The 25,160-nt window shown below is 40.5% G+C and overlaps 1 protein-coding gene across 1 annotated transcript in view; it reads left to right on the forward strand.

Annotated features, from left to right (window-relative positions):
- Window positions 1-25,042, forward strand: part of MTPAP (mitochondrial poly(A) polymerase) — a gene marked incomplete at both ends in the record, with an annotated part of 29,356 nt that extends 4,314 nt beyond the window's left edge. Inside the window, 10 exons of the mRNA XM_080717208.1 lie at window positions 127-299; window positions 1,293-1,526; window positions 3,985-4,209; window positions 5,516-5,727; window positions 6,066-6,292; window positions 12,345-12,437; window positions 12,522-12,595; window positions 14,569-14,921; window positions 20,478-20,625; window positions 24,845-25,042. Of these exons, the coding sequence (XP_080573334.1) occupies window positions 127-299; window positions 1,293-1,526; window positions 3,985-4,209; window positions 5,516-5,727; window positions 6,066-6,292; window positions 12,345-12,437; window positions 12,522-12,595; window positions 14,569-14,921; window positions 20,478-20,625; window positions 24,845-25,042 (1,937 nt within the window). The remainder of the gene's footprint in view (window positions 1-126; window positions 300-1,292; window positions 1,527-3,984; window positions 4,210-5,515; window positions 5,728-6,065; window positions 6,293-12,344; window positions 12,438-12,521; window positions 12,596-14,568; window positions 14,922-20,477; window positions 20,626-24,844) is intronic.
- Between the last annotated feature and the right edge of the window lie 118 nt (window positions 25,043-25,160).

The raw sequence follows: 25,160 nt of genomic DNA on the forward strand, positions 1-25,160 counted from the left end.
GAGAAGGAAAAATATGAGATGGTGACTTAGTTGGATTTTTTTTATACATTTATATATACTTAACCAAGATGCGTTTTAAGTTTTACATGTGTATATATGTTGGCAATGTTTTTGTTTCATTCATAGGCTTTGAAGATAAGACCCCCCAAAAGACATTCTCTGAGATGCAAAAGGAAAGACGAGAACAGGCTCAGCGGACAGTTTTAATACATTGCCCAAGTAAAATCAGTGAAAAAAAGCTTCTCAAGCATTTATCCCAACATGGACCTATTAATAATCATTTCTTCTATGAGAGCTTTGTACGTATATGAAAAACAATGTAACTTGATATCATGCTTTTGAAGAATAGTTTATTGTGCCTTTTGAAAAATGACAGAATCTCTTTTGGTACCCTACATCTTTCTTTATCTAAGTTAATGAGATTTTTTTGGATATGAAGAAAAATGAAAAGTTTTCTACCAATATTTTAGAATTACAAATAATTTATGGCTGGGTGTGGTGGTGCACAAAGGGCTTTGGGGGGTGCAGCTTAGAGGTAGAATGCCCCTGGGTTCAATCCTTAGTACCACACAGACATAATATTAGTAGTAATTTATGACTGAACAGTTTTATTAGCTGCATACTTTTATAGTCTGCTGCTTTATTTGTGTTTGGTACTAGGGATTGAACCCAGAGGTATTCTACCATCAAGGTATACCCCCAACCCAATTTGATTTCTTATTTGGAGATAGGCTCTCACCAAGTTTTGGAGGGCCTTGATAAGTTGCCAGCTCTGGTTTTGAACATGGTGTCCTTTTGTTTCAACTGCCCACATACTGGGATTAAAAGCGTGTGCCACTACACCTGGCAGTCATCTGCTACTTTAAAGTCTCCTGGTGTAGGATCTTTGTTTTGCCCTTTAATTTTCTATTTCAGCATTCTTCAGCTTTTCTGGACTGACCACCTAAAATATTCCTTTTCTTAATCTACTTGTAAGTAGTAAAACCAGTGCTCATGTTAAAATCATATCATTTGTAAATTCTATAAAAGTAATAATTTGGTTGGGCTTGGTGGTGCACGCTTGTAATCGTAGCACTTGGGAGGCTGAAACAGGAGGATAGCAGGTTCACGGCCAGCCACAGCTACTTATTGAAACTCTCTGCAACTTAGTGAGAACGTGTTTTAAAAATATAGACTATAGGGCTGGGGCTGTAGCTTAAGGGTAGAATACCCCTGGGCTCAATCTTTAGTACTACAAAAAATAATAATAATTTGTGGCAAATGATAATTATTTGCTTATATTTTTTATATAGGGTCTCTATGCTGTTGTTGAATTTTGCCAAAAGGACAGTGTAGAGTCAATGCAGAGCAGAACACATACTCCAAGCCTGGGCACAGAGGCTGCGATTCCATTCAGATCACGTTTCTTCAACTTGAAGCTCAAGAACCCATCAGGCCAGACCTCTGAGCAGTCCTGCGTGCGGTCCAGTCCTCAGTTGCCTCCTGCAAGCAAGAAGCTTTTTGAGTTACTTTGTCAGGCAGAAAGTGTGAGTTTATAGGTCTTCCATGACTTTTAAAGACACATAGGATATTTTATATATTAGAAAAGTTCTCATAAAATATTGAAGCCGGGTGTGGTGACACATGCTTGTAATCCCAGCATTTGGGAGCCTGAGACCAGAGGATCACGGTTCGTGGACAGCCTCAGCCACTTAGTGAGGCACTCCTCAAATCAGTGAAACCTGGTTTCAAAATAAAGAATTTAAAAAATAGGGCAGGGTCTATAGCTTGGAGGTTGAACGCCCCTGGGTTCCATTCCCAGACCCGCAAATACATACACACACACACACACACACACACACACACACACACACACACACACGCTGTATTATTTGATGGGGTTCGAGCTTCATTTTGCAAGGGGAAAGGGCTGTGGATGAATGGTGGTCATGGTGTGTAATATCCTGAAGGACCGTTTTCTTGGGTTTCAGTAGCTTTAGCCGCGTCAAAGTAGATGTGGGATTTCACAGTTGGATTTATCTTGATAACTGGTATAGAGTTTTGAGGTTATCCTAACAGGTTTTTCATTATTTCTTTAAATATGGTGACTTACAGTCATAGATTTCCTCATGTGAGGCCTTTTACTTACAGCATAAGCCCTACTGAGCCAAGGTCTTTTTTTTGTTTTTTAAAGAATAGCGTATTATTTTGCCAGTTCTTTTTATAGCTTTTGTATCTCTGTTAACAAATGGTATTTCTTTTTAAAAAAATCAAACTACAGAGTCTATCTAGGGAAAAGTGAAAATAATTCTCCACACTCCATAGTCATTTTTAACTCCCCAGAGGTAACCAAAATCTGCCAGTTTTCGGAAAATTTAGATTTTTTTTCCTCTTTTCAACATGAGGACATAAAGTTCTACATGAGATTCTATAAACAAAGTATCTTATTCCAGCTTTATCTCTTTGTCCTCATACTGTATTTATCTTGTTGTTGGTTTTTTTTTTTTTTCCTTATTCAGACCTGTTAAGCTTTTACTTAGTTTTGTAGTCCTTTGAAAAAATCAACTCAAGCTGGGTGTGATGGTCTATGCCTATAATCCCAGTACTTGAGAATCTAAGACAAGAAGAATGCAAGTTCAAGGCCAGCCTCACAATTTAGTGAGACTGTGTTTCAAATATTTTAAAGAAGAAGAGCTATGAGGGGTGTGTGTGTGTGTGTGTGTGTGTTTAGGGGTATCAGTACTAGGGATTGAACCCAGAGGCAATCTACCTCTGAGCTATACCCCAGCCCTATTTTATTTGGAACAGTCTCACTGAGTTATGGAGGACCTTGCTAAATTGCTGAGGCTGGCCTTGAACCTGTGATCATCCTGCTTCAGCCTCCTAAGTACTGGGGTTAGAGGCGTGCATCACCATGCCCGGCTGAGCTGGGGGTTTGGCTTAGAGGTAAAATGCCCCTGGGTTCAGTCCCCAGGACCAAAAATAAGTCAACTCATGTTGTTATTTATCAAAATAATATTTTTGGTTTGATTTTTTAATTTTTTTGCTTCTGGCTTTGTATATTTTCTTTACTTTTTCTCATCCTTTGAGTTGAATGCTTATTTTTAGTATTGTTTTCAGAATTTGAAGCTATGATTATTTTTCTTTTACTTTCAATACCTACCTCTAGAGCACAGTCTTGTAGAAAATCACAGGGTTTGTTTCTAGAGTCAGAGGCCCTGGGCCTCATGATTGGAGCTGTTGCTTACAGCTAGTGCTTCTCACCTTTTTTTTTTTTTTTTTTTTTTTTGGTGGAACCCTGGGGCGTTTGACCTCCGAGCTACACCCCCTGACTTATTTTTTATTCTTTGTTTTGAAACAGGGTCTTGCTACGTTGCGGGGGGCCTCGCCAAGTAGCTGAGGCTGCCTGCGAACCGCGATCCTCCATTCTCAGTCTCCCGAATGCCGGGATCACAGGCGTGCGCCACTGCGCTTCCCACCTTTTGACATTGGATTTCTAGCTTCAGTGTTGTTCTGATCTCTTCAGTAACACTTTACTACTTATGTTTTCCTAGAACAATACAATACTTTATGCTCGTGGCTCACAAAAAGCCGTCTGAATTCTGGCCAAGTCTGCTAAGTGTCATTGCTCAGTGCTTTTTTTTTTTTGGTACTGGCAATTGAATTCAAGGGTATCTACCTCTGAGCTATACTCCTAGCCCTGTTTTATTTTTATTTTTGAAACGATTTTGCTGGGCTCTCTTGACAAGATTCTTACCACTTGCTGAGGCTGTCCTCAAACCTACGAGCCTCCTGTCTCAGCCTCCCAAGTACTGAGGTTACAAGCATGCCCAGCTTCTGAGTGCTTTTTTAAGGAATTTTTTTAAATCTACTTTTAAGAATGAAGAAAAGGATTGTGTATTTTTAAGGTAGCTCTCAAAATTCATCAAATCTTTGTAATTAAAATGATGGTTATTTTTATAACCTGTACATTTTCTATATTTTGTTCTTTTTTTGGCCAGCTAGATAGACGACCAGCTGAATACTCTCCTGAAGGAGCTGCAGCTGACGGAGGAGAACACCAAGCTCCGCTATCTCACCTGCTCTCTCGTCGAAGACATAGCAGCTGCCTATTTCCCGGACTGCACAGTCAGGCCCTTTGGCTCCTCAGTGAACACTTTCGGGAAGTTAGGGTGTGATTTGGACATATTTTTGGATCTGGATGAAACGAGAAAACTCGGCACTCACAAGGTGATCATTTCTCTTCACAACACTAAGAAATTAGGAAAGGGAAATCTTTGAACTTTATAAAACTATTAACTTTTGATATTTTTTGTATTTAACTTTTGATTTCTAAACTTAGTAAACATGATTAAAGAATTTGGTTTTAGCTGGGCGTGGTGGCGCATGCTTGTAATCCCAGTACTTGGGAGACTGAGACAGGAAAATCACAGGTTTGAGACCAGCCTCAGCTACTTAGTGAGACCTTCTTTCAAAATAATAAAAAATGGGGCTGGGGTGTAGCTTGGAGGTAGATTGCCCCCTAGGTTCCATTCCCAGTACTGCAAAAAAAAAAAAAGGATTTGGTTTTGTGGCTATGGTGTGGGTGCACACCTCTAATCCCAGTATGTGGAAGGCTGTGATAGGAGGATCATGGGTTCAAGGACAAGCTCAGTTAAGGTAGCAAGAGTCTTAGCAATCTAGTGAGACCGTTTCAAAACAAAAAATGAAAACAGGCTGGAGGTGTAGCTTAGATGTAAAATGTCCCTGAGTTCAATTTCTCTACCACCACCAAAGTGTGACTTACTTGATAGTGATATTTATGATTGGATTTTGTTCTGGGGATTGAACCTAAGGGCATTCTACCTCTGAGTTATAGCCCAGAGCCGATTTTGTTTTTATTTTGAAACAGCATCTTGCTAGGTTGATGAGAGTCTCCCTACTTTTGGCTGTCCTTGAACCTGTGATCCTCTTGCCTTTGCCTCCCGGGTACTAGAATCACAGGCGTGTGCCGCCGCTCACACTCAGTTATTATTTTATTATTTTAATTACTGACATTTTTGATGATGAGTTGATACTTAAGGATATATTTATTTGATATGGCTTATATTGATGAAGGCTCTATTCTCTAGAGTCATATAGCTATATGATTATTATATCTCATTGAATTGCTTCTTTTTAAATTATGTGCTTGTTCATCTTTACAAATGCTTTTTCTTTTTTTCTTTATTTTCAACTTTTATATACCTTGTTATGTTTTGTGTGTATCTTTTTTTAATTTTAGTCATCATTTCTAATGATAGTAACTTCACATATCCTAGTTTTCTAACTACATTATTTAATTATCATTCCCAAGAACTTGCAGTGAGTGCATTCTTTTCTAGGGCAGTGAAGGCACCAGAGGATGTTTTAGGTTGGCTTTGGCTGTGATTGCATGAAGAATTTTTATTTTGTAGGTTTGGCTTATTTTCTGCCAGAAATAATTTAAATCATTATTTCACACTAAGAAATTTCTTTTTACCAAAATCTCCTATTTACAGATGCTTTTATTCTTTAGAACACAGGAAATTTTTTCATGGAATTTCAAGTGAAAAATGTTCCTTCAGAAAGAATTGCAACCCAGAAGATCCTGTCTGTGATTGGAGAGTGCCTGGACCACTTTGGCCCTGGCTGTGTGGGCGTACAGAAGATTCTGCATGCCCGGTGCCCTCTCGTGAGGTTCTCCCATCAGGCCTCTGGACTTCAGTGTGATCTGACTTCCAATAATAGGTATGATTTCAAATTCATCATCTTCAGCGAGAATATAAGATACTAGGCTTAGACATAGGGGCTTTGGACTCTTAAATATGCTTCCATATATATATATATATATATATATATATATTTTGAACACTTTTAAGTTGAACAGTAGGAAATCCTACTTTGAAAAACCAGAATTTTTGTGTTCCCTAAACAAATACATAATGCTTTTAATAATCTGGTCATGGTGTGTTTTTAGTACATTGCAATAAAGTAAGCTATTTAGATAAGTTCCCAGGTGTATGGTTTATTTAATCCATGGGTCATAATTTGGGAATTGAACATTCTTTTTATTTTCATTTTTGTAGGATTGCCTTGAAATGTTCTGAACTCCTCTATATCTACGGCTCCCTGGACTCCAGAGTAAGGGCCTTGGTGTTCAGCGTACGGTTCTGGGCTCGAGCACATTCACTAACGAGTAGTATTCCTGGTGCTTGGATTACAAATTTCTCTCTTACCATGATGGTCATCTTTTTTCTCCAGAGAAGATTGCCGCCTATTCTCCCAACACTAGATTTTCTAAAAACCCTAGCAGGTAAGACTAGAAGAACTTTCCACTATTTTCTCTCATTGGTATTATGAATAAAGACAAGTGCCATACATTGTCAAAGCCTATGCATCTGTCTATTGTTTATATAATTGGTCTTACTGATTTTTAAAATCTAAATTTTTAATTGAATTAAATATCCTTGTGAATCTAAAATTTAACTGCTTTTTATTATTTTTTAATGTCTACTGGGGTCATGAGAACAGATTATGTATGAGGCTAGGGCCGTTAGAATTTTTTGAGAGTTATTTGTGTCTTGTGGTGAGGTGGTATAAAACAGTCACGGGGCAGAAAACGCATGTGTGTGCGAGTGTGCATGTGTGCGTGCATGTGTGTTACTGGGGATGGAACCCAGGGCCTTCTACCTTTGAGCTATACCTCTAGACCTATTTTTATATTTTACTTGGAAACAGCCTCACTAAGCTGTGGAGGCTGGCTTCCAACCTGCGAGCCTCCTGTCTCAGCCTCTCAAGTACTGGGATTACAAGCGTGCACTACCACACCTGACTCAGAGAAAGTTTATTAAATCTAAACTTATTTCCAGGTTTAGAGTAGAGATGCTAAAACTATTTCATGGTATTTTAAAGCTTCTAAGTGTGTTTTTTGTTAAAAGTTTATAAGCAGTCTTAGGTGCAGTTTTAAATTTAGCATACTACTTATATTATGGATGAATTGAAATTTTGGTAGCTTGCTGGAAGAGATAGTAAAATATTTCAGTTCAAATTCTAAAAGGAATATAACTAAGAATAAAATATTAGTTTAAAGTATACTTAATCTTTTACTCATTCTATATACTGCTGCTTGATAATTTTTTAAGTGCAACCTTGATTTTCCCTCTAGAATAACCTTAAAATTATTTTATTGTCTACGTAATGAGCCTCAGACTGTTGGCTGAGGTTGTGTTAAACCTTGAGCTGGTGAGTCACCGCTTGGCTTCCAGCCTCTTCTCTGCTCCCTCCTCTCTGCACATCTTACGTTTGCCTCATCATGTTTAGCTTCAGCATCTTTATTTACTGTTCGTGTTTCTGCCTGAAATGCTGTCTCCTCTCAGACCAAACTCTCTTCTGTGCCACTGTTCTTCGCTATCCAAGTTAGAAGTGATACCTTCCAGGTAACGCTGGGAGTAGCAGTATTAAGGGGAGTTGGGCTTTTAAAACTGCTAAGTGTGACAGGTATGTGGAAAAGTGGGAAGTTTTCAGCAGGTCAGAAGTGCCCACGTGGTTCACTTTGGCAGTGTCCAGGCCCGCACTCCTCTCAGCCCTCGGGTTTGTTCTCAGAGAGGGTTCGTTGATCACGCACTGAGAGTCAGGTGTTATTGGAGCAGTGGGAATACAGAGGGTGCTCAGAACAGTCTAATAGGAAGGTTAGACATGAACAGGAACAAACACGGTGCACCCGCCTGATAAGCAACCTTTGGTGGGCCTTCCCCTTCTACGCTGGGTACACAGATGCTTAATACCACTCATAGAAGTTATTGTGGGGGAAATCATGGAATTCAAAAGCTAAGAATAGACGCTACATAAAGGCGGCCCTGGGGCAGGCTCCTGTGAGGGCGGGCTGCTGCGGCGCCCGTGCCTCCCCGAGGCAGGGGTCTCTTGTCCTGTCTGGGAAATCGTGTGTCGTCTCCTCTCACCTCCAGCTTTCTTCTCACCAAAAACAGTGACTTCAAAAACGCAGTCCAGTAGCATTCTCTCTCTTGAATCCTTCAAAAAATTTTTAATTTAAAAATATCTCTAAATTGGTCGTGGTGGCACATGCTTGTAATCCCAGTACTTGGTAGGCTGAGACAGCAGGATCACAGGTTCGAAGCCAGCCTCAGCAACTTAGTGAGGCTTTCAGCCACTTAGACCTTGTTAACAAAAAATAAAAGTAGGTCTGTGGGTGGAGCCCAGAGGTAGAAGGCCCCTTAGTCCCATTCCCAGTACACACACACACACACACACACACACACACACATCTTTGCTAATTATTTTAGAAAACAAATATGATTTGTGAACAAATTAAAAATTACAAGTTGAGGTTTTCTCCTAAATCTGTTTAAAAATAAATTTAAATACATTTATGTCTTATGACATCAAAACAGATAAAATTAGTTTAGGATTCTTTCATTTCCTGCTCAGATTGATTATTCTACACTTCTTGTTTTTAGGCGTTTTGTAATTGCTTTACTGTACGCTGTACATTGTATGTGTGAATGGTCTACAAATGCAGAGTGAAATGGGGGCTTCTACATACTTTTTTTTTTTTTTCTTTTTTTTGCGGGTCTGGGGGTGGAACCCAGGAGCATTGGACCTCCGAGCTACACCCCCTGCCCTGTTTTTTTATTTTTAATTCTTTTTTTGAAACAGGGCCTCACTGAGTTGCGGAGGCCTCACTAAGTAGCTGAAGCTGTCCGCGAACTGTGAGCCTCTGGTCCCAGCCCGGAGTGCTGGGGTCACGAGCTGCGCCACCACGCCCGGCTCTACGTACTTTATCATCTTTGGTTTTTTAAAGTAGCTATAAAAGGATTTTTCTTAGATGAGCTCTATTAAGGATGTAGTAAAGATCATTTTAAGAAATTATCAAGATACTCTTTGTACTCGTTTATGTTTTTACAATCCATGGTTTTTATATATCCTGATTTTAACTGGTAGCTCAGTATTGATAGACATTGAAGAATATATGGCTATGAGTGCTAAACAGTGACTCGAATGATGCATAGTCATTGACTTCTCCTAAGCTCTGCTTCTTGTTTGATATACAAAGAGCCTATCAGTTTGTTCTCTTCTAAATGAAAAAATTTTTTGCTTGCTTGCTTATTCAGCACGCGTTTACGGAACCCCTTCCCCAAAGGTGTAGTACTTTGTAAACCAGTGTTGGAACTTAGGCAGAGATAGAGCCCAGCTTCATAGCATTGTCTCCAGGGCCCTCAGTGACCTGGGTCTTCTCTTCCGCGCCTCCATTGAGCAGCCGGGCTCCTGGCTGATCTCACAAGCTTCTGCCTCGTCATGCCTCTCGTTGGTGTGCAGTGGCCTTCTCTGCCTCCTCTGACACGGAGAGCCTGCGCAGGGTTAGCCAGCCAGGTGTACGTCCCTGGGCGAGCCTCCCGGGGGCAGGCTGGTGCTGGTTCTCTCTGCTCTGTCTCTGCATCTTCTGTTCTGGATGATGGTAAATAGCCTCCACACAGCTGGATGAGCATTTGAACACTGAAGGCCTTTTGTTCTGAGCAATAATGTTCTGACCGTAATGGCAACTTATTTAATTAGGTATTTTGACCATAATGGCAACTTATATAATTAGGTATTTTGTTACTTTTGATTTTCTTTGTTTCCTAACAGTGTCTCTTACCCTCCCTTGTGTCTGATTTTTTTTTTCTTTTATTTTGTTTTAATCTCTTGGCTTTGCTAACTTTTATTTATTTCTCTGTGTGGTTCTTTTATGTAGTATGTTCCTCTTTTTTTTTTCTTCTTTTTTTTTGTTTTTTGTTTTGCAGTCCTGGGAATGAAACCCAGGGGCATTCTACCTCTGAACAACACCCCCAGCCCTATTATTATTATTATTATTATTATCATTATCATTATTATTTTAAACAGGGTCTCACTGAGTTGCGAATGGCCTCACTAAGTAGCTGAGGCTGGTCTTATAAAAATAGAATATTAGAAAAGATATTTACAAGAGAGCTGAGTGACTGTTGTATCCTTTAAAGATTCATGTTTTATCAATTTCTACTCATTTATTACAATTGCTCGCAGCTGGCTGGGCATGGTGGTGCACACTTATAATCCTAGCACTTGGGAGGCTGAGACAGGATCATCACAGGTTTGTGGCCAGTCTTGGCAATTTAGCGAGACTATCAGCAGCGTAGTGAGACTTAGCAATTAAAAAATAAAACCACGCCGGGTATGGTGGTGCACGCTTGTAATCCCAGCATTTGGGAGGCTGAGACAGGAGTATCGCAGTTCAAGGACAGCCTCAGCTACTTTGAGGTCCTTTGCAACTCAGTGAGGTCCTGTTTCAAAATAAAGAATAAGCCAGGCATGGTGGCACATGCTTGTAATCCCAGAATTCAAGAGGCTGAGACCAGAGGACAGCCTCAGCTACTTAGCGAGGCCCTTTGCAATTCAATGAGACCCTGTTTCAAAAATAAAAAGACTAAAAAAATAGGACTGGGAGGAGGTAGAATACCCCTGGGTTCCATCCCCAGTACTGCAAAATAAACAAACAAATAATTAAATAGTAGGGCTGAGGATGTCACTCAGAGATAGAATGCCCCTGGGTCCCATCCCCAGTATTGCAAGAAAAGAAAAAAGAAAAGAAAAGAAATAAAAACAGGCTGGGTATAGCATGGAGGTAGAATGCTTCTGGGTTCAATCCCCATTACCAAAAATAAAATAAATTAATGTGTTCAAGTGTAGAACAGCGTTTGAGAAATCATCAGTAACAGGTCTTAACAACAAAAAAAATCTACAAGAAAAGAGGAGACTTAAGTTTGAAGGAACCTTGTTTATCTTTCTTAAGTATAGGCATTTGGAACCCAATATCAGCGTCATTCAGATTATTGGTTATGTGCCTGCAAATTTGCCAGACTCTGCTGTTTGGACTGGACAGGGCGGGGAGCAGGAATGACAGGACAGTGGCCCTTCAGTTGCAGCCTGGGGGTGGGGGCAGACTGCAGGAGCGGAATCAAAGTGCAGTCAGATGAGCGCAGGCGTTGGATGGAGTGGAGTCACGGAGCACCGGGTTTGAATTAGGAAACAAAGAGAAGAGGTGACCATTCGTTTGACCTTTGAAGAATGGGAGTTTTCTCTTCAAAGGAGCTTATTATATAGCTGAACTCAGTGGTACATGCCTATAATCCCAGTACTTGGGTGACTGAGACAAGAAAATCATAGGTTCAAGACCAGCCTGAGCAACTTGGTGAGACCCTGTCTCAAAATTAAAAAATGGGTTAGGGATATAGCTCAGAAGTACAATATCCCTGGGCTCAATCTCCCATATTTAAAAAAAAAATCTTATTATATATTGTGTAGTGGAATGTGGATTAGAGTAAACAAAGGGTTTCATAGTGGCTGTGTACCAATAATTAAAATGATTGCCTCAAAATATATAAACACAGGTAGAAAAGTTGAATGCCTGAGTCTAATGTGTTACTGCATTTGTTTTACTGAATTAACTTAGTTACTCTAAATTATTTCATAGTAGGAATTGTCTGGTTTTTAAAAGCTTCCAGAACTTTCAGCTTGTGTCATATATGAATCATTAAATAGAAACAGGAAAAGGTGGTAAGAATGGAATTGGAGATCTAAAATAAGATCTGATTAAAGGTGGATTGAAAGATATAAACTCCTGTATTTTCATCCATGACTAGAAAGCTGGTTAGCTCGCTGAGACAGGAGGATTGCAGGTTTGCAGCCAGCCTCAGCTACTTAGTGAGGCCCTCCACAACCTAGTGAGATTGTTTCAAAATAAAGGAATAGGGCTGGGGGAGGGGGATCTTGGAGGTAGGGTGCTCCTGGGTTCAATCCCCAGTACCAAAAAAAAAAAGCAAAATAGAGCTGAGAGTGTAGCTCGGAGGTAGAATGCTCTTAGGTTGGAACCTTGGTACCAAAAAAAAAAAAAAAGAGAGAGAGAGAAAATTAAATGTTAATTTTACGAAACTAAAGTTCATCTCAAATCTTTTTCTAGTTGAGTTTTAAATTCTATTAATGTCAATACATTTAACAATAATACGTGTTTATGTAATTTTGATATATTAAAAAATTTGTGTGTGGTACTGGGGGTGGAACCCAGAGGCTTTTCTACCTCTGGGCTGTACTCCCAGACATTTTTTATACTTTATTTGGAAAAAGGGTCTCACTACATTGCCAAGAGCCTCACTAAGTAGCTGAAGCTGGCTTCGAACCTGCACAATCTTCTGGTCTCAGCCTCCCAATTTGCTGGGATTACAAGCGTGTGCCACCACGCCCAGCTTATAATTTTGATATGTTTAAACCATATATTTCTTTTCTGAAATAAGAGATATCTTTGAAGTATAATATGGAATATTTTAATTTTATTTAAGGTGCAGAAGATAAATGTATAATAGAAGGTAGTAATTGCACATTCATTAGTGACTTGAATAAAATTAAACCTTCAGAAAACACAGAAACATTAGGTAAGAGTTTGGTTTTTTTTCTTTTTTTTCTTTTTGGATTCAAAAAGTCTCTTCTCTTATTTCATTTATTTTATTTTCTTATAGAAGTACTACTGAAGGAATTTTTTGAATATTTTGGCAATTTTGCTTTCAATAAGAATTCCTTAAATATTCGACAGGTAAGTGTTTTAGTATTTGATTATAAGGTGTCTGGTCTCCTACTGTACTGATATTTTTCAGAATGTCTAACAGATTACTTCGCTTGACTCTGAAGCAGCGGCCGGGCAGTTAACGAGGCCGGTGCCTGCAGGAGCGCCAGGTGTCCGCGGGTGGTCTGCTTGGCTGGAGGAGCGCTCTCAGCCATCCGCCTTCGTCACAGTGCCGTGGCACTTCCGACGTCATTTTAGTGTTAATACTGTATCTTTTAAAATGTAGAATAATATCCCCCCAATTTTCTGAAAACCATATTTTACATATGGTTGTTTTTGAACTGGATTTGTGTTCCTATAGAAGAAATTTGATACAGAATCCCAAGAGGATAGATTTTAGTGGTTCCCTCAATTTCAGCCCATAGGACTTAACTTATTTAGAGTATGTGAATTTATGATTGCAATTCTTCTGAGTAGCTTATAGACATCATTCTTTTTTTTTTTTTTTTTTTTTTTTTTTGGTGGTACTGGGGTTCCTGGAAGCCCTTCTGCCTCCGGGCTACACTCCCAGACCTATTTTTACATTTTTTATTTGGAAACAGGGTCTCCTAAGCCAGCGCGCGTGGCTGGCTTCGAACCTGCGCGATCCTCCTGTCTCTGCCTCCCAAGCGCGGGGATTACAAGCGTGCGCCACCATGCCCGGCCTAAATTATAGACATCGTTCTAAAAAAAGAATTAGTCATAGCAGAAGCCTAGGCAGCGTGTCCCTGGTGGGATGCTTGTGAGAGCTGTCAGTCTGGCTTTGTTCTGAGACTGATTTCCAAAAACAGACCATTTGGACACCCAGGCACACATTTTTGTTGTTGCTGCAGCTCTCCTTTCCTGCTTGAGGAGACTTTGTTAAGAGAAGTGCAGGAAGGGGAGAGGGAAGGGCCCTGGGTGCTGGGATGTGGTGGAGAAGGAGGTCACCAAACACACAGGCCTTTATTTTATTTTTAATTAATTAAATTATTTATTTATTTATTTTGCGGTACTTGGATTGGAGCCCAGGTCATTTCTACCTCCAAGCTACATCTCCCAGTCCTATTTTTTATTCTTTATCTTGAAACAGGGTCTTACTGAGTTGCAAATGGCCTTGCTCAGTAATAGCTGAGGCTATTGAACCACGATCTTCCCATCTCAGCCTCCCAAATGCTGGGATTACTTAAAATTGTGCGCCACCACACCCTGTTTGGCCTTTCTCTCTTCTTGCTTAGGGCTCAGGTGGTGTCAGGCAGGAGGCTGCTGAGCAGTGGCTTGAGATGACAGTGCTGCTCTCGCTGGGGAACTCTGCACACTGGCTTTTGAATATTGATGTGATTGGTGGGGTCATTTGAAAGAGGAAAGGATATGTGGGCTTCTTGCTGGTCATGTGATTCATAGCTTTTCTCTTTATTCCTTTGAGGTATGATCTTACATGGAGAGGCTTACTCTTGAGTCTTTAGGAATGTAATGGAAGCTTGTTAGTGTTTTAAATGAGTAGTGAATAATCCTTTATTTCTCTTTGTTGTTTCATACTTGGAGAATATTAATTACTATATTTAATAAGAGTTCTCAATTTTATGTGTTTCTGTGCTCACTGCAATAGGGTATGTTTTTACCAAGCTCTCCATCTTATTGTCTTTATTTTCTTTTTCATCCCCTTTGAAGTTCTATCTTTTTGGAAGAAAAAGTTACATTACATAAAAATATTTTTATTGTTGATCCAGTCCAGATATCTGAGCAGTGACATCATCACCCATAGATCATAACCCAAGTTATTTTTCTCCAAAGAACACTTGTAAAATTACAGTGGGAAAAGCCCTATAAGTGGTACTCATATACATATCACATGTGTATATATACCCAAGTCCCCTAGGGAAGGAACTCTTTACCCTGTAAATGAAATGCTGCTGTTTCATGTGTTTTTGACTTGAGAGTCACTCGCATATTTTTACCTGTCTCTTTTCTGTCATTTTCTATAGGGAAAGGAACAAAGCAAGCCTGACTCTTCTCCTTTGTACATTCAGAATCCTTTTGAAACTTCTCTCAACATAAGCAAAAATGTAAGTCAGAGCCAGCTACAAAAATTTGTGGATTTAGCCAGAGAAAGTGCTTGGATTTTACAACAGGAAGATAAAGATCAACATTCAGCATCAAGCATTCAGCCCTGGGGGCTGGCAGCCCTGCTGCTCCCAGGTGTGGTCAGCAGTAAGTCGCTCAACAAGAGCAGAAAGGGGGCGAGCGAAAGAGTCAAAAGCTTGTTGGATTCCATAAAGAGTAACAGTCCAGAAAATTCCACACACACCAATGGCAAAAGAGCAGTCAGTACTCAGAGGTAATGGCCGCTGCTTTGTCTCAAGTGTTCTCTGGACTTCTTACTCCTGGTGCATGGTCTGGACTCCCCAGAAGAACTGCAGTGGAGCTCCCAGGCCTCAGCCCCGTCCCTGGCACCTGGTACGGCCTTCTTGTCCCTGTCACCTGCTCTGAAACCTGGGGCGTTTTCTGATCAGTTGAACACCAATGTGACATTTTTCCAAAACATCAACCCCAAGGAATGAACAAAAGAAGTAGGAATGTACTTCACTGAATAAACTACACAAAGTGAACAGTAAGAGTCAGTTGTAGAATCAAACTATTACTGATAATCACATCAATCCCTGGATGGAAAGCATTGATGAAAAGGACTCGTGGGTATATACATATGGAGTGATGAATACAATAAAGCTTCAAAATTTGGTACTTCTCTTTAACATGTGGTTTTCTGTTTTTTAAGCAAAGTATTCTATGCACATGTAAATTAAAACAGATTTGATACTGATATCCAAGAATGCCTATGTTCTTATCAGTCATTATGTTCGCGGTGTGTCAATTCAAATATATAAAATATTATATTTTTAGATGGTATTTGGTTTTTTGGTTTCCAAGAATAAATTCCTGTTTCTACTAAAATGTGGTACAGTGTCCCCAATGTTCTCCTTTTGAGAACTCCCATTTCTTTTGCCAGAGATTTATATATTTATATATATGGGTGTGTGCCCATGTATTACATATATAAAAATATGATTTTCATTACATTCCATGTGGAGTAACATTCAGTTTAAGAAGAAAGTAGTAAACAAGAAGTTAATTTGTTTCACATACACTTTATACAGATAACCTGAAGGCAATTTTAAAAAGAAGTTTTAGGCAGGGCATGGTGGCACACACTTGTAATCCCAGTACCTGGGAGGCTAAGACAAGAGGACCACAGGTTTGTGGCCAGCCAGCCTCAGTTACTTAGTGAGGCTCTCTGCAACTTAGTGAGACCCTGTTTCAAAATAAAGAATAAAAATAGGGCTTGGGAGTATAACTCAGAGGTAGAATACTTCTGGGTTTCTATTACCCAGTACTGCCAAAAAAAAAAAAAAAAAGCAGTTTTGGTTTCCATGCTAAATTCAATTACTTTAGTTACAGAGTTCAAATAATATATAACATTCCTCTGGAATTTCCATGAACCAACTCCCAGAAAGTGTCTGTTGTAGACAGAATTTCTAGGCTATATAAGGTCACCACAGATAATTAAAAATACATACCAAGTAGTTCTATATCATGGATCCTTTTTTGTTTGTTTTAATAGCAAACTTGAATACCATAGATCCCACCATTAAGTTGGATAAAATTTGACTGCCAATTTTTCATAAAGGTCCAGAAGCTGACTGACTCTCATCTGCTCCAGAAGAGACTTTCTCCTTAGTAGTTAGTAAGGAAGTAAATCTTAAGTAGTAGAGCTTTCCCATGAAAGCTCTCAACAGGAAATAACATGACTTACATAAAATTCTATGTAAAGCCTTAATGAGAAATATCTTACAAGAAATAATTGGAAAGGAATAAAAACAACCAGACCCTCCACCCTCTCCCTCTTTCTCTCATTCTCCTCTCTCTCTCTCTCTCGCTCTCTCGCGCTCCCTCCTCCTCCTCCTCCTCCTCCTTCCTCTTTCTCTCTCTCTCTCTCTCTCACTCTCACTCTCACTCTCTCACTCTCTCGGGTGTGTGTGTGTGGGGATACTGGGATGATTGAACCCAGACGCATTCTACTTCAAAGCTATACCTGCAGCCCAATTTTATGTTATTTTATTTTTTGCAGGTCTGGTGATGGAACCCAGGGGCATTAGAACTCTGAGCTCCCGCCCCCACCCCCGCCCCATTCTTTATTTTTTATTTTGAAACAGGGCCTCACTAAGTTGCGGAGGGCCTCACTAAGTAGCTGAAGCTGTCTGCGAACCATGATCCTCTGGTCTCAGCCTCCTGAATGCTGGGATCAGCCACCACGCCTGGCTCCAATTTTTTTTTTTTAAATAGGTTCTAACTAAGCTGCCGAGGCTGGCTATGAACCTGTAATCCCCCTTTCTCAACTAGTCTCCCAACTACTGAGACCACAAGCATGTGTCACCACTTCCAGCTCAGACCTCATTTTTCACCTTGATATGATCTTAGGAAATTTATTTTAAATATGTGAAAGGCTTATTTTGGTTTCCATGCTAAATTCAATTACTTTAGTTACAGATTTCAAATAATACAACATTCCTCTGGAATTCCCATGTACCAACTCCCAGAAAGTGTCTGTTGTAGATAGAATTTCTAGTCTTTAATATCTGTGGTGTAGGCTATATAAAGTCACCAGATTATTAAAAATACAGTTCATATTTCAAGTGTGATTGCTTATATTATCTGTGTGTATATCCACATTCAGTACTCAGTGGAGTCAAAGGTAGATTAAAGGCCTTGATCACTTTCTGTTTACTCTTATATTTGAATTTTTCCCCAACAAGTAAAGCTTCATAAGGTGGTGCTGAGGCCTATGTTAAGAATAGCAGAAAGATAGAACTTGATGTTGTAAATAACATACTCTTGTGAATATGTGGTATGCTAAAATTCAGGGAGTGTCATTTAGTGCTCAGAAATGTTTGGATTTTGGAACATTTCAGATTAGGGAAACTCAAAAATTTATGCAGGTATTCCAAAATCAAATCTCAAATCTAAAACCCTTTTGGTTCCAAGCATTTTGGATAAGGTGTATTCAGCCTATACCTACTTTGGAATAGATCAAGTCTACGTTGATAAAAATGAAACTTAGATTATTTTTGTCTGGTTTTATTTTGAAGTATGCAACATTGAAAACAAACAAATTAAGTCTGTATTGTGATCCCTATCAACAAAGTACTTCAGCATGTTAAACTTGTTGAGTACAATGAAAGTCTTACATTTCTAAAGTTTTCCCTATTACATAAAGTTATTGGTACAGTTGAATGACTGGTTTTAATTAGCCTCTGATAAGCTATTATACATGGACTTGGAGAATGGATTGAAAGCATTGCGAGCTGGCGTGGTGGCACACACTTGTAATCCCAATACTCGGGAGGCTGAGACAGGAGGATCACAGGCCCTCTGCAACTCAGTGAGACCCTGTTTCAAAATAAGGAATAAAAAACAGGGCTGGGTGGTGTAGCTCAGAGGTAGAATTGCCCTGTGTTCAATCCCCAGTACCATAAAAATAAAAAAGTATTATGATATGTTCTTTCTATTTCTACCCTGTCGTAAAATCTGACAATAAAAGGTGGATCATGAATCTGGCTCATGTTTTGTGAGGGAAGAAGGCTTACCAATAATTTATAAAGCTTCCTTATAGAGAATGGTAAATGCAGACCAGAGAAAGCCGGGCATGATGGTGCATGCCCATAATCCCAGTATTGAGAGGCTGAGACAAGGATCACAGGTTTGCAGCCAGCCTCAGCAATTTTGTGAGGCTCTCAGTAACTTAGGGAGGGCCTAAGTACAATTTTTAAAAAATGCGGACCAGAGGCTGCATAAGACAAGTATAATGAAGTACATAAATCCATTACCTGTTCGACAGTTAACATGTAGCAAATTGTAACTTAGCAACTATTATTACCATTTCTGGCACTTCATCAGTAAATATGTCAGTATCTCTAAAAGATAATTTAGCTCTAATATCATCACAAAACCATTCCATGCCCAGATGGAACAAAAACTACACACACACACACACACACACACACACACACACACGGGATTAAACCCAAGGGCATTGTACCTCCAAGCTACATCCCCAGCCCTTTTTTTTTTTTTTTTTTTGAGGTTTTGGAGATTGAACCCAGAGGCATTGTACCTTCGAGCTACACCCCCAGCCCTATTTTTATTTTAAAATAGGATGTCACTAAGTTGTGGAAGGCCTCACTAAGTAGCTGAGGCTGGTCGCGAACCTCGATTCTCCTGTCTCAGCCTCCCAAGTACTGGAATTACAAGAGTGCACCACCATACCTGGCTCTCTTATTTTTATTTCAAAACAGGGTCTTGCTAGATTGAGAACGCCTTTATTTGCTGAGGCAGTCCTCCAGCCTGCAATGATTCTCCACTATCATCATATTCCATTACTGTCCAAGTGTCCAGCTGTCTTGTGGATATCACCGTCATTTTCCCCAAGTGGAATCATGAGTCAGGCTTGACCTGCAGTCCACCTCCTGGTCGGGGTGTCTCGTGGACTCTGGGTGTGCTTAGCCCTTCCTTCCCTTGCAGTTTATTGACGGAATGGAGCTGCTTCGCTTAGGGAATTTCATACACATGGATTGTGCCAGTTGCACACCATCACGTGTGGATGTGTTCCCCATTGCTTAATGACTTGAAGTGATTTTCATTGGTTTTAGAAATGTCTCATCAGCCGGGCGTGGTGGCGCACTCCTGTAGTCCCAGTACTCCGGAGCCTGAGACAGGAGGATCTCAGGCTTGCGGCCAGCTCAGCTACTTAATGAGGCCTTCCCTCCACGATTTAGTGAGACCCTGTTTCAAAAAACAAATAGGGCTTGGGGCGTAACTCAGAGGTAGAATGTCTTCTGGGTTCAATTCCCCGTACAAAAAATAAATAAATAATATTAATCTCTCGATTTTCTTTTCAAGTGCCGCATTGGCTCCATTCCCCTTTATCCCTCCTGGAGTTCAGCTACATTTCTCAGCATTTTGCATAATTCCGTCTCACACGTCCCCTGTATTTTCTGCCCTTTTGTCTCTTCATTTTGGTAATTTGCTTCTGAGCTATATCATAGTTTACCAATTGTTTATTCACTTGTATTTAATTTTCCAAGTCCACTTGCTGGATTCTCAATTTGAGTAGTGTTATTTTTGTTCTAGAATTCCCATTTGGTACTTTTTCAAAAAATTTTCAAGACCGGTGTGGTGGTGCATGCATGTAATCCTAGTCCTTGGGAGGCTGAGACAGGAAGATTGCAGGTTCAAGTCAGCCTCAGCAATTGAGTGCGGTTCTCAGCAACCTAGTGAGACCCTGTTTTCAAATAAAAAATAGGTCTGAGGATGTGGCTCAGAGGTAGAATGCCTCTGGGTTCAATTCCCAGTATCACAAAAACGATTTGTTTTCAATTTTCTATCAAAGTTCTTAGTCGAGTCTTTGCTTTCTTCCTGTTGCACACAATTACTTTCAGGCCTTTGTCTCATAGCTCAGCTCTGGCTCCCAAGGGTCTGTTTCTGCTTTTTATGATGCTCTCACCTAATACACCTGGTGGGGGTGCTGTTATTTACCTTGTATGTCAACATTGCATGTGAAAGTACTAGGGATTACTTTGGGGGAGGATGATGTCTGCATTTAGAAGACATTTATTTTTGCTTCTCGAGAGTGGGCCGGGGTGTTTATGATCTTAGGTCACTCTTTCCGAAAGGGCTTGAGCTGATGTTAGATTTTTGTGCTGCCCCGCTCTGCTGGTTGTGTTCAGTCCGCTCTTCCTAGCAGCCACAGAGATCTTGGTCCCGGCTTCTGATCCTGATGTGCTTCTTCGACTCTTAGTGGAACCGGAACATGTACTGTTCCTTAGCTTGTGTCTGTCAGGAGCTTCGTGATGATGTCTCCTGCCGGGCCCTACTCACGGGGCTTTTGGGCAACAGTGCAGACTTGGCTGGAGGGAATGCCTACGTCACCACTGCAGGAAGCAGCTCTGTGGATGCTGTTCTGTGCTCTGCCTAACAATTCAGAAACTGTCAGCTTGTATTTTGGGCCTGTGATTTTCTCACAGAGGATTTTGTACATGCCAATTCAGCACTTAAAATTTATTCCATGTGTGAATATGCATACAAATGGCCAAATAAGAATAGGGGGGGAAAAAGCTGGACATGGTGGCACACACTTGCGATCTCAGCATTCAGGAGGCTGAAGTAGGAGGATCATGGCTCGCGGCCAGCCTCAGCTACTTAGTGAGGCCCTCTGCAACTCATTGAGATCCTGTTGCAAAAATTAAAAAATAGGGTAGGGGGTATAGCTTGGAGGTCGAATGCTCCTAGGCTCCATCCCCAGACCTGCCCCCACAAAAAAAGAAAAAAGAATGGGAAAAATATCTTCTTTGCCTAACTATATTAGGCCAGTTCAAACAAGTAGGGAATAGAAATTATCTTCCAGTTTTTCAAAATATTTGTCTGGGCTGAGATCAGGAATGAAGCATTTTAGTTCAGAATACTTCTTGAAAGTTTTATGATTTGTAAGAGTTTAGAAAATATCTTTGGGGCTTTTAGCATATGTTACTATCAGGATATCTTATTTATCAACAAAAAATTAGGGCATTTTACATAGATTAAAATAATTTTTATATGTTATGAGTCAGTTATTTTTGTATGGTTATTTCACATTTGTAGCTTTTTAGCTATGTTAGCCTACATTTAGTTAACACAATTAACAACTAGAAGATGACATCATTATTTTGAGTTAGTTTTCCACTTATCTTTATAATTTCTACATGCATTCTAGCATTACTGTATTGCCAGAGACTTTAATTCCAGTCCTTAAAGCTTAATAAAGTCATGTGAAAATGGAAATCATTTGATCCTTTTATCTTGATTGCTCTGGATAGACAATGCTTCCAGCTTCTTGATAAAAGAAGCTTGATAAAAAAAAATGCTTCAGGATAAAAGTTGTGGCATGTAACGTGAATTTAAATAGGATTCTGTTTCTTTTGGAGCATGCTGCTGTGTGCTTTTAATCCCAGTATTCGGAAGCCTAAGACAGGAGGATCACAGGCTCCCAGCCTGCCTTGGCAACCTAGTGTGGCCCTCTGCAACTTAGTGACACCCTGTTTCAAGAAATAAAATTGAATTGGGAGCATAACTTGGAGGTAGAATGCCTCTGTGTTCCATCTCAGTACCAAAAATAAAATAAATAAATAAATAAATAAATAAATAAATAAATAGTTTTTTTTGTGTGTATGTGTTACTGGGGATGGAACCCATGGGCTTTCTACCTCTGGGCTACACTCCCAGACCTATTTTATTTGGAAACAGGGTCTCACTAAGTTGCTGAGAGCCTCAATAAGTAGCTGAAACTGGCTTTGAACCTGCACAATCCTCCTGTCTCAACCTCTCAAGTACTGGGATTACAAGCGTGTATCACCATGCCCGGCTGGCGTGAATAGTTTTTTAATCTTAAAGAGCTTTTTGTAGTTCCCATTTTTCTAAGCAATCTTAGTTATATTTGATCTATGAAAAAAGATTTGACTGTGGAGTACCATTCTGGGATAAATTTTATTAATAGATTGATAAAATATGTGGAATATAATTAAGCAAAATTTTTTTGTGTGTGCTGGGGATTGAAACTTGGGGCATTCTACCTTTGAGATACACCCCCTATTTTTACTTTTTTTTTCTTTTTTGCAGGTTTGGGGATGAAACCCAGGGGTATTTGACCTCCAAGCTACACCCCCTGCCCTATTTTTTATTCTTTTTTTATTTTGAAACAGGGTCTCACTAAGTTGCAGAAGGCCTCACTAGGTAGCTAAGGCTGTCCGTGAACTGCGATCCTCTGGTCTCAGCCTCCTGAATGCTGGGATTACAAGCATGTGCCGCCATGTCTGGCTCTATTTTTACTTCTTAATTTGAAACAGGGTCTGACTGTGTTGTGGAGGGCCTCACAAAGTAGCTGAGGATGGCTGTAAACCTGCAATCCTCCTGTCTCAGTCTCCCAAGTACTGGGATAGCAAGCCTATGCCACCAGGCCTGGCTTAGGAGGGAATATTTTTGCCCATTAAACTTACTTACAAACTGGGCCTGGTGGAACATGCTTGTAATCCCAGCATTTGGGAGGCTGAGAAAGGAGGATTGCAGTTCACGGACAGTCTCAGCCACTTAGTGAGGCCTTCTGCAATGTAGTGAGACCTTGTTTCAAAATAAAGAATAAAAAAATAGCCCCTAAATTCCACTCTCAGTACCGCCAAAAAAAAAAAAAAAAAGTTACATAAGAGCCAGACGTGGCGGGCACGCTTGTAATCACAGCATTCCCAGCATTCGGGAGGCTGAGACTGGAGGATCGCGGTTCGTGGACAGCCTCAGCTAGTTAGTGAGGCCCTCCACAACTCAGTGAGACCCGGTTTCAAAATAAAAGAATAAAAAATAGGACAGGGGGTGCAGCTCGGAGGTAGAATGTCCCTGGGTTCAATCCCCAGATCCACCAAAAAAAAAAAGTTACATAAGACACAGCCTGTTTTAAATTCTGTGCAACTAAAATCTATTTTCCTTTAAAAAGATGACAAAATTCAAGTTATACTGGAAAATTTAGACTATTTGTATTTCAAGACCATCAAAAGCATATACATTTAGGAATTTTTTTTTTTTTTTTTTTTTTTTTGCGGGTCTGGGAATGGAATCCAGGGGCATTCTGCCTCCTGCCCTATTTTTTATTCTTTATTTTGAAACAGGGTCACATTGAGTTGCAAAAGACCTCAATAAGTAGTAGCCAAGGCTGTCATTGGACCACGATCCTCCTATCTCAGCCTCCCAAATGCTGGGATTACAAGTGTGCACCACCACACCGGCTTGGTTTATTTTATTAATTATATTTTTCTAAAACAGAGTCTCACTAAGTTATTAAGGGGCTTGATAAGTTGTTGAGGCTGCCCTTGAGCCTGTGATCCTCCTGTCTCAGCCTCCCTAGTGATCGCAGGCTGTACCACCATTCAATATGTGACCAGCAGACAGTTGCAGTATTTTTCACAATTTTATTCTATGACACAATTTTATTCTATTCTAGAGTTTGAATCATAGATATCTGCTGTGATTATTGATATATCTGAACTTGTTTTTATCATCTTTTGGGTTCTTTTTTTCATTTTGCTCTGATTTTCCTCTTTTTGAGTCTTTATTCTAAAATTTTGTTTTATCTACATTGCATTTATATACTATTTCTACTTTTCTAGTGCCTACCCTTGCAATTTTACTTGCACATGTAAGTCTAAATTCTGCAAACCACATAAAATGTGTGCGTGTGGGGGTGTTACTGGGGATTGAACCACTCAGGGGCACTTACTATTGAGCTACACCCCCAGCTCTTTTTAAAAACATCTTAACTTTTATTCTCCATACACTTATGTATTCTTGTTACCCAGCATTTTAGTTCTGACTCTTGATTCATTCTACCAATCAAAGCCTCGTATTTTGTAGCTGGTCCCTATTTACAGATGAGTTTGCTAGTTTCTTCCTTATGATCCTGCCGGCTATTCACAAATGCTGTAATTTCACATGTTTCATAGGGCTGTTTCCTTTTAGAATTCTGTCAGTATTTGAGTCTGAAAGTGCCTCTACTTTAATTCTGGAAGAATGAAAGTGTCTACTTTAATTCTTTAGTTCTTTCATTGAATTGAGGGGTATCAGTCTCCAGAATGGTGGTGAGCACGCTGATTTGGGTACTGACAAACTGTTTAAAGCCTGTACGTGTTTTTCATGTGTAATTTCACTTAAATCTTGCAACAACTCGATGAGGCTGACTTTTATTTTATGATTCCCACTAAGAGAACTGAGGCATCCAGTGGTCAAGTTGGCCAAATTCACAGCGACAGGTGGGTCAGGAATTTAGGGTTTGAATTTCAGTAACCCGAGTCCAGAGCCTGGCTTCCAAATGCAAGCTTTGAGTAAAGAGAAAGAGCTATTGAGAGAGAGAGAGAGAGAGAGAGAGAGAGAGAGAGAGAGAGATGGAGAGAGAGAATAAAAAAACAAAGAAAGAATCATATAGTGGCGAATAGTGGGATCCGAGTTCCGGCGGGGAGAGTTCTCGCTAGCCCCTGGGTGGGGAGCCTCCTGGGGTCCTGTTCCGTCCTCAGGGTGCCCTCTGGCCTCCCTGCGCCATGCAGCCGCGTACGCCGAGCAGGTGTCAGTGCCTGAGACACAGCGGCCGGGCGGGATTCAGGAGAGCGGGCGTTTCACTGCGCTCACCTTCTACAGCCAGGGACGCTGAAACAGGGCGGGGTGGCGCTTCTTCCTCAGAATCTCTCCAGACCGAGTCTTTGGCAGGAAGCCCCAGAACCATGTCCGGCAGGCTGGGCCGGTGCGGCGCGCTCCGTGCGTCCCCAGTGCACCTGCGAGGCGCCCTCGGGGGACACAGGAGTCTGGGGCGTCTCTCTAGGAAGCGGCTCCCGCTAGCTAGCAGGCCGTCAGGGTCCTATGGGAGCGCGGAGCAGCCTCGCGGGCGGAGGGGCTAGGGGACGGAGGGGCGGGGCGTGCGGCGTGCGGCGCCGGGGGCGGGGCGTGAGGTGCTGGG

Source organism: Muscardinus avellanarius (genome assembly GCF_963383645.1).
Source record: "Muscardinus avellanarius genome assembly, chromosome: 20".
NCBI classification, from domain to species: Eukaryota; Metazoa; Chordata; class Mammalia; order Rodentia; family Gliridae; genus Muscardinus; species Muscardinus avellanarius.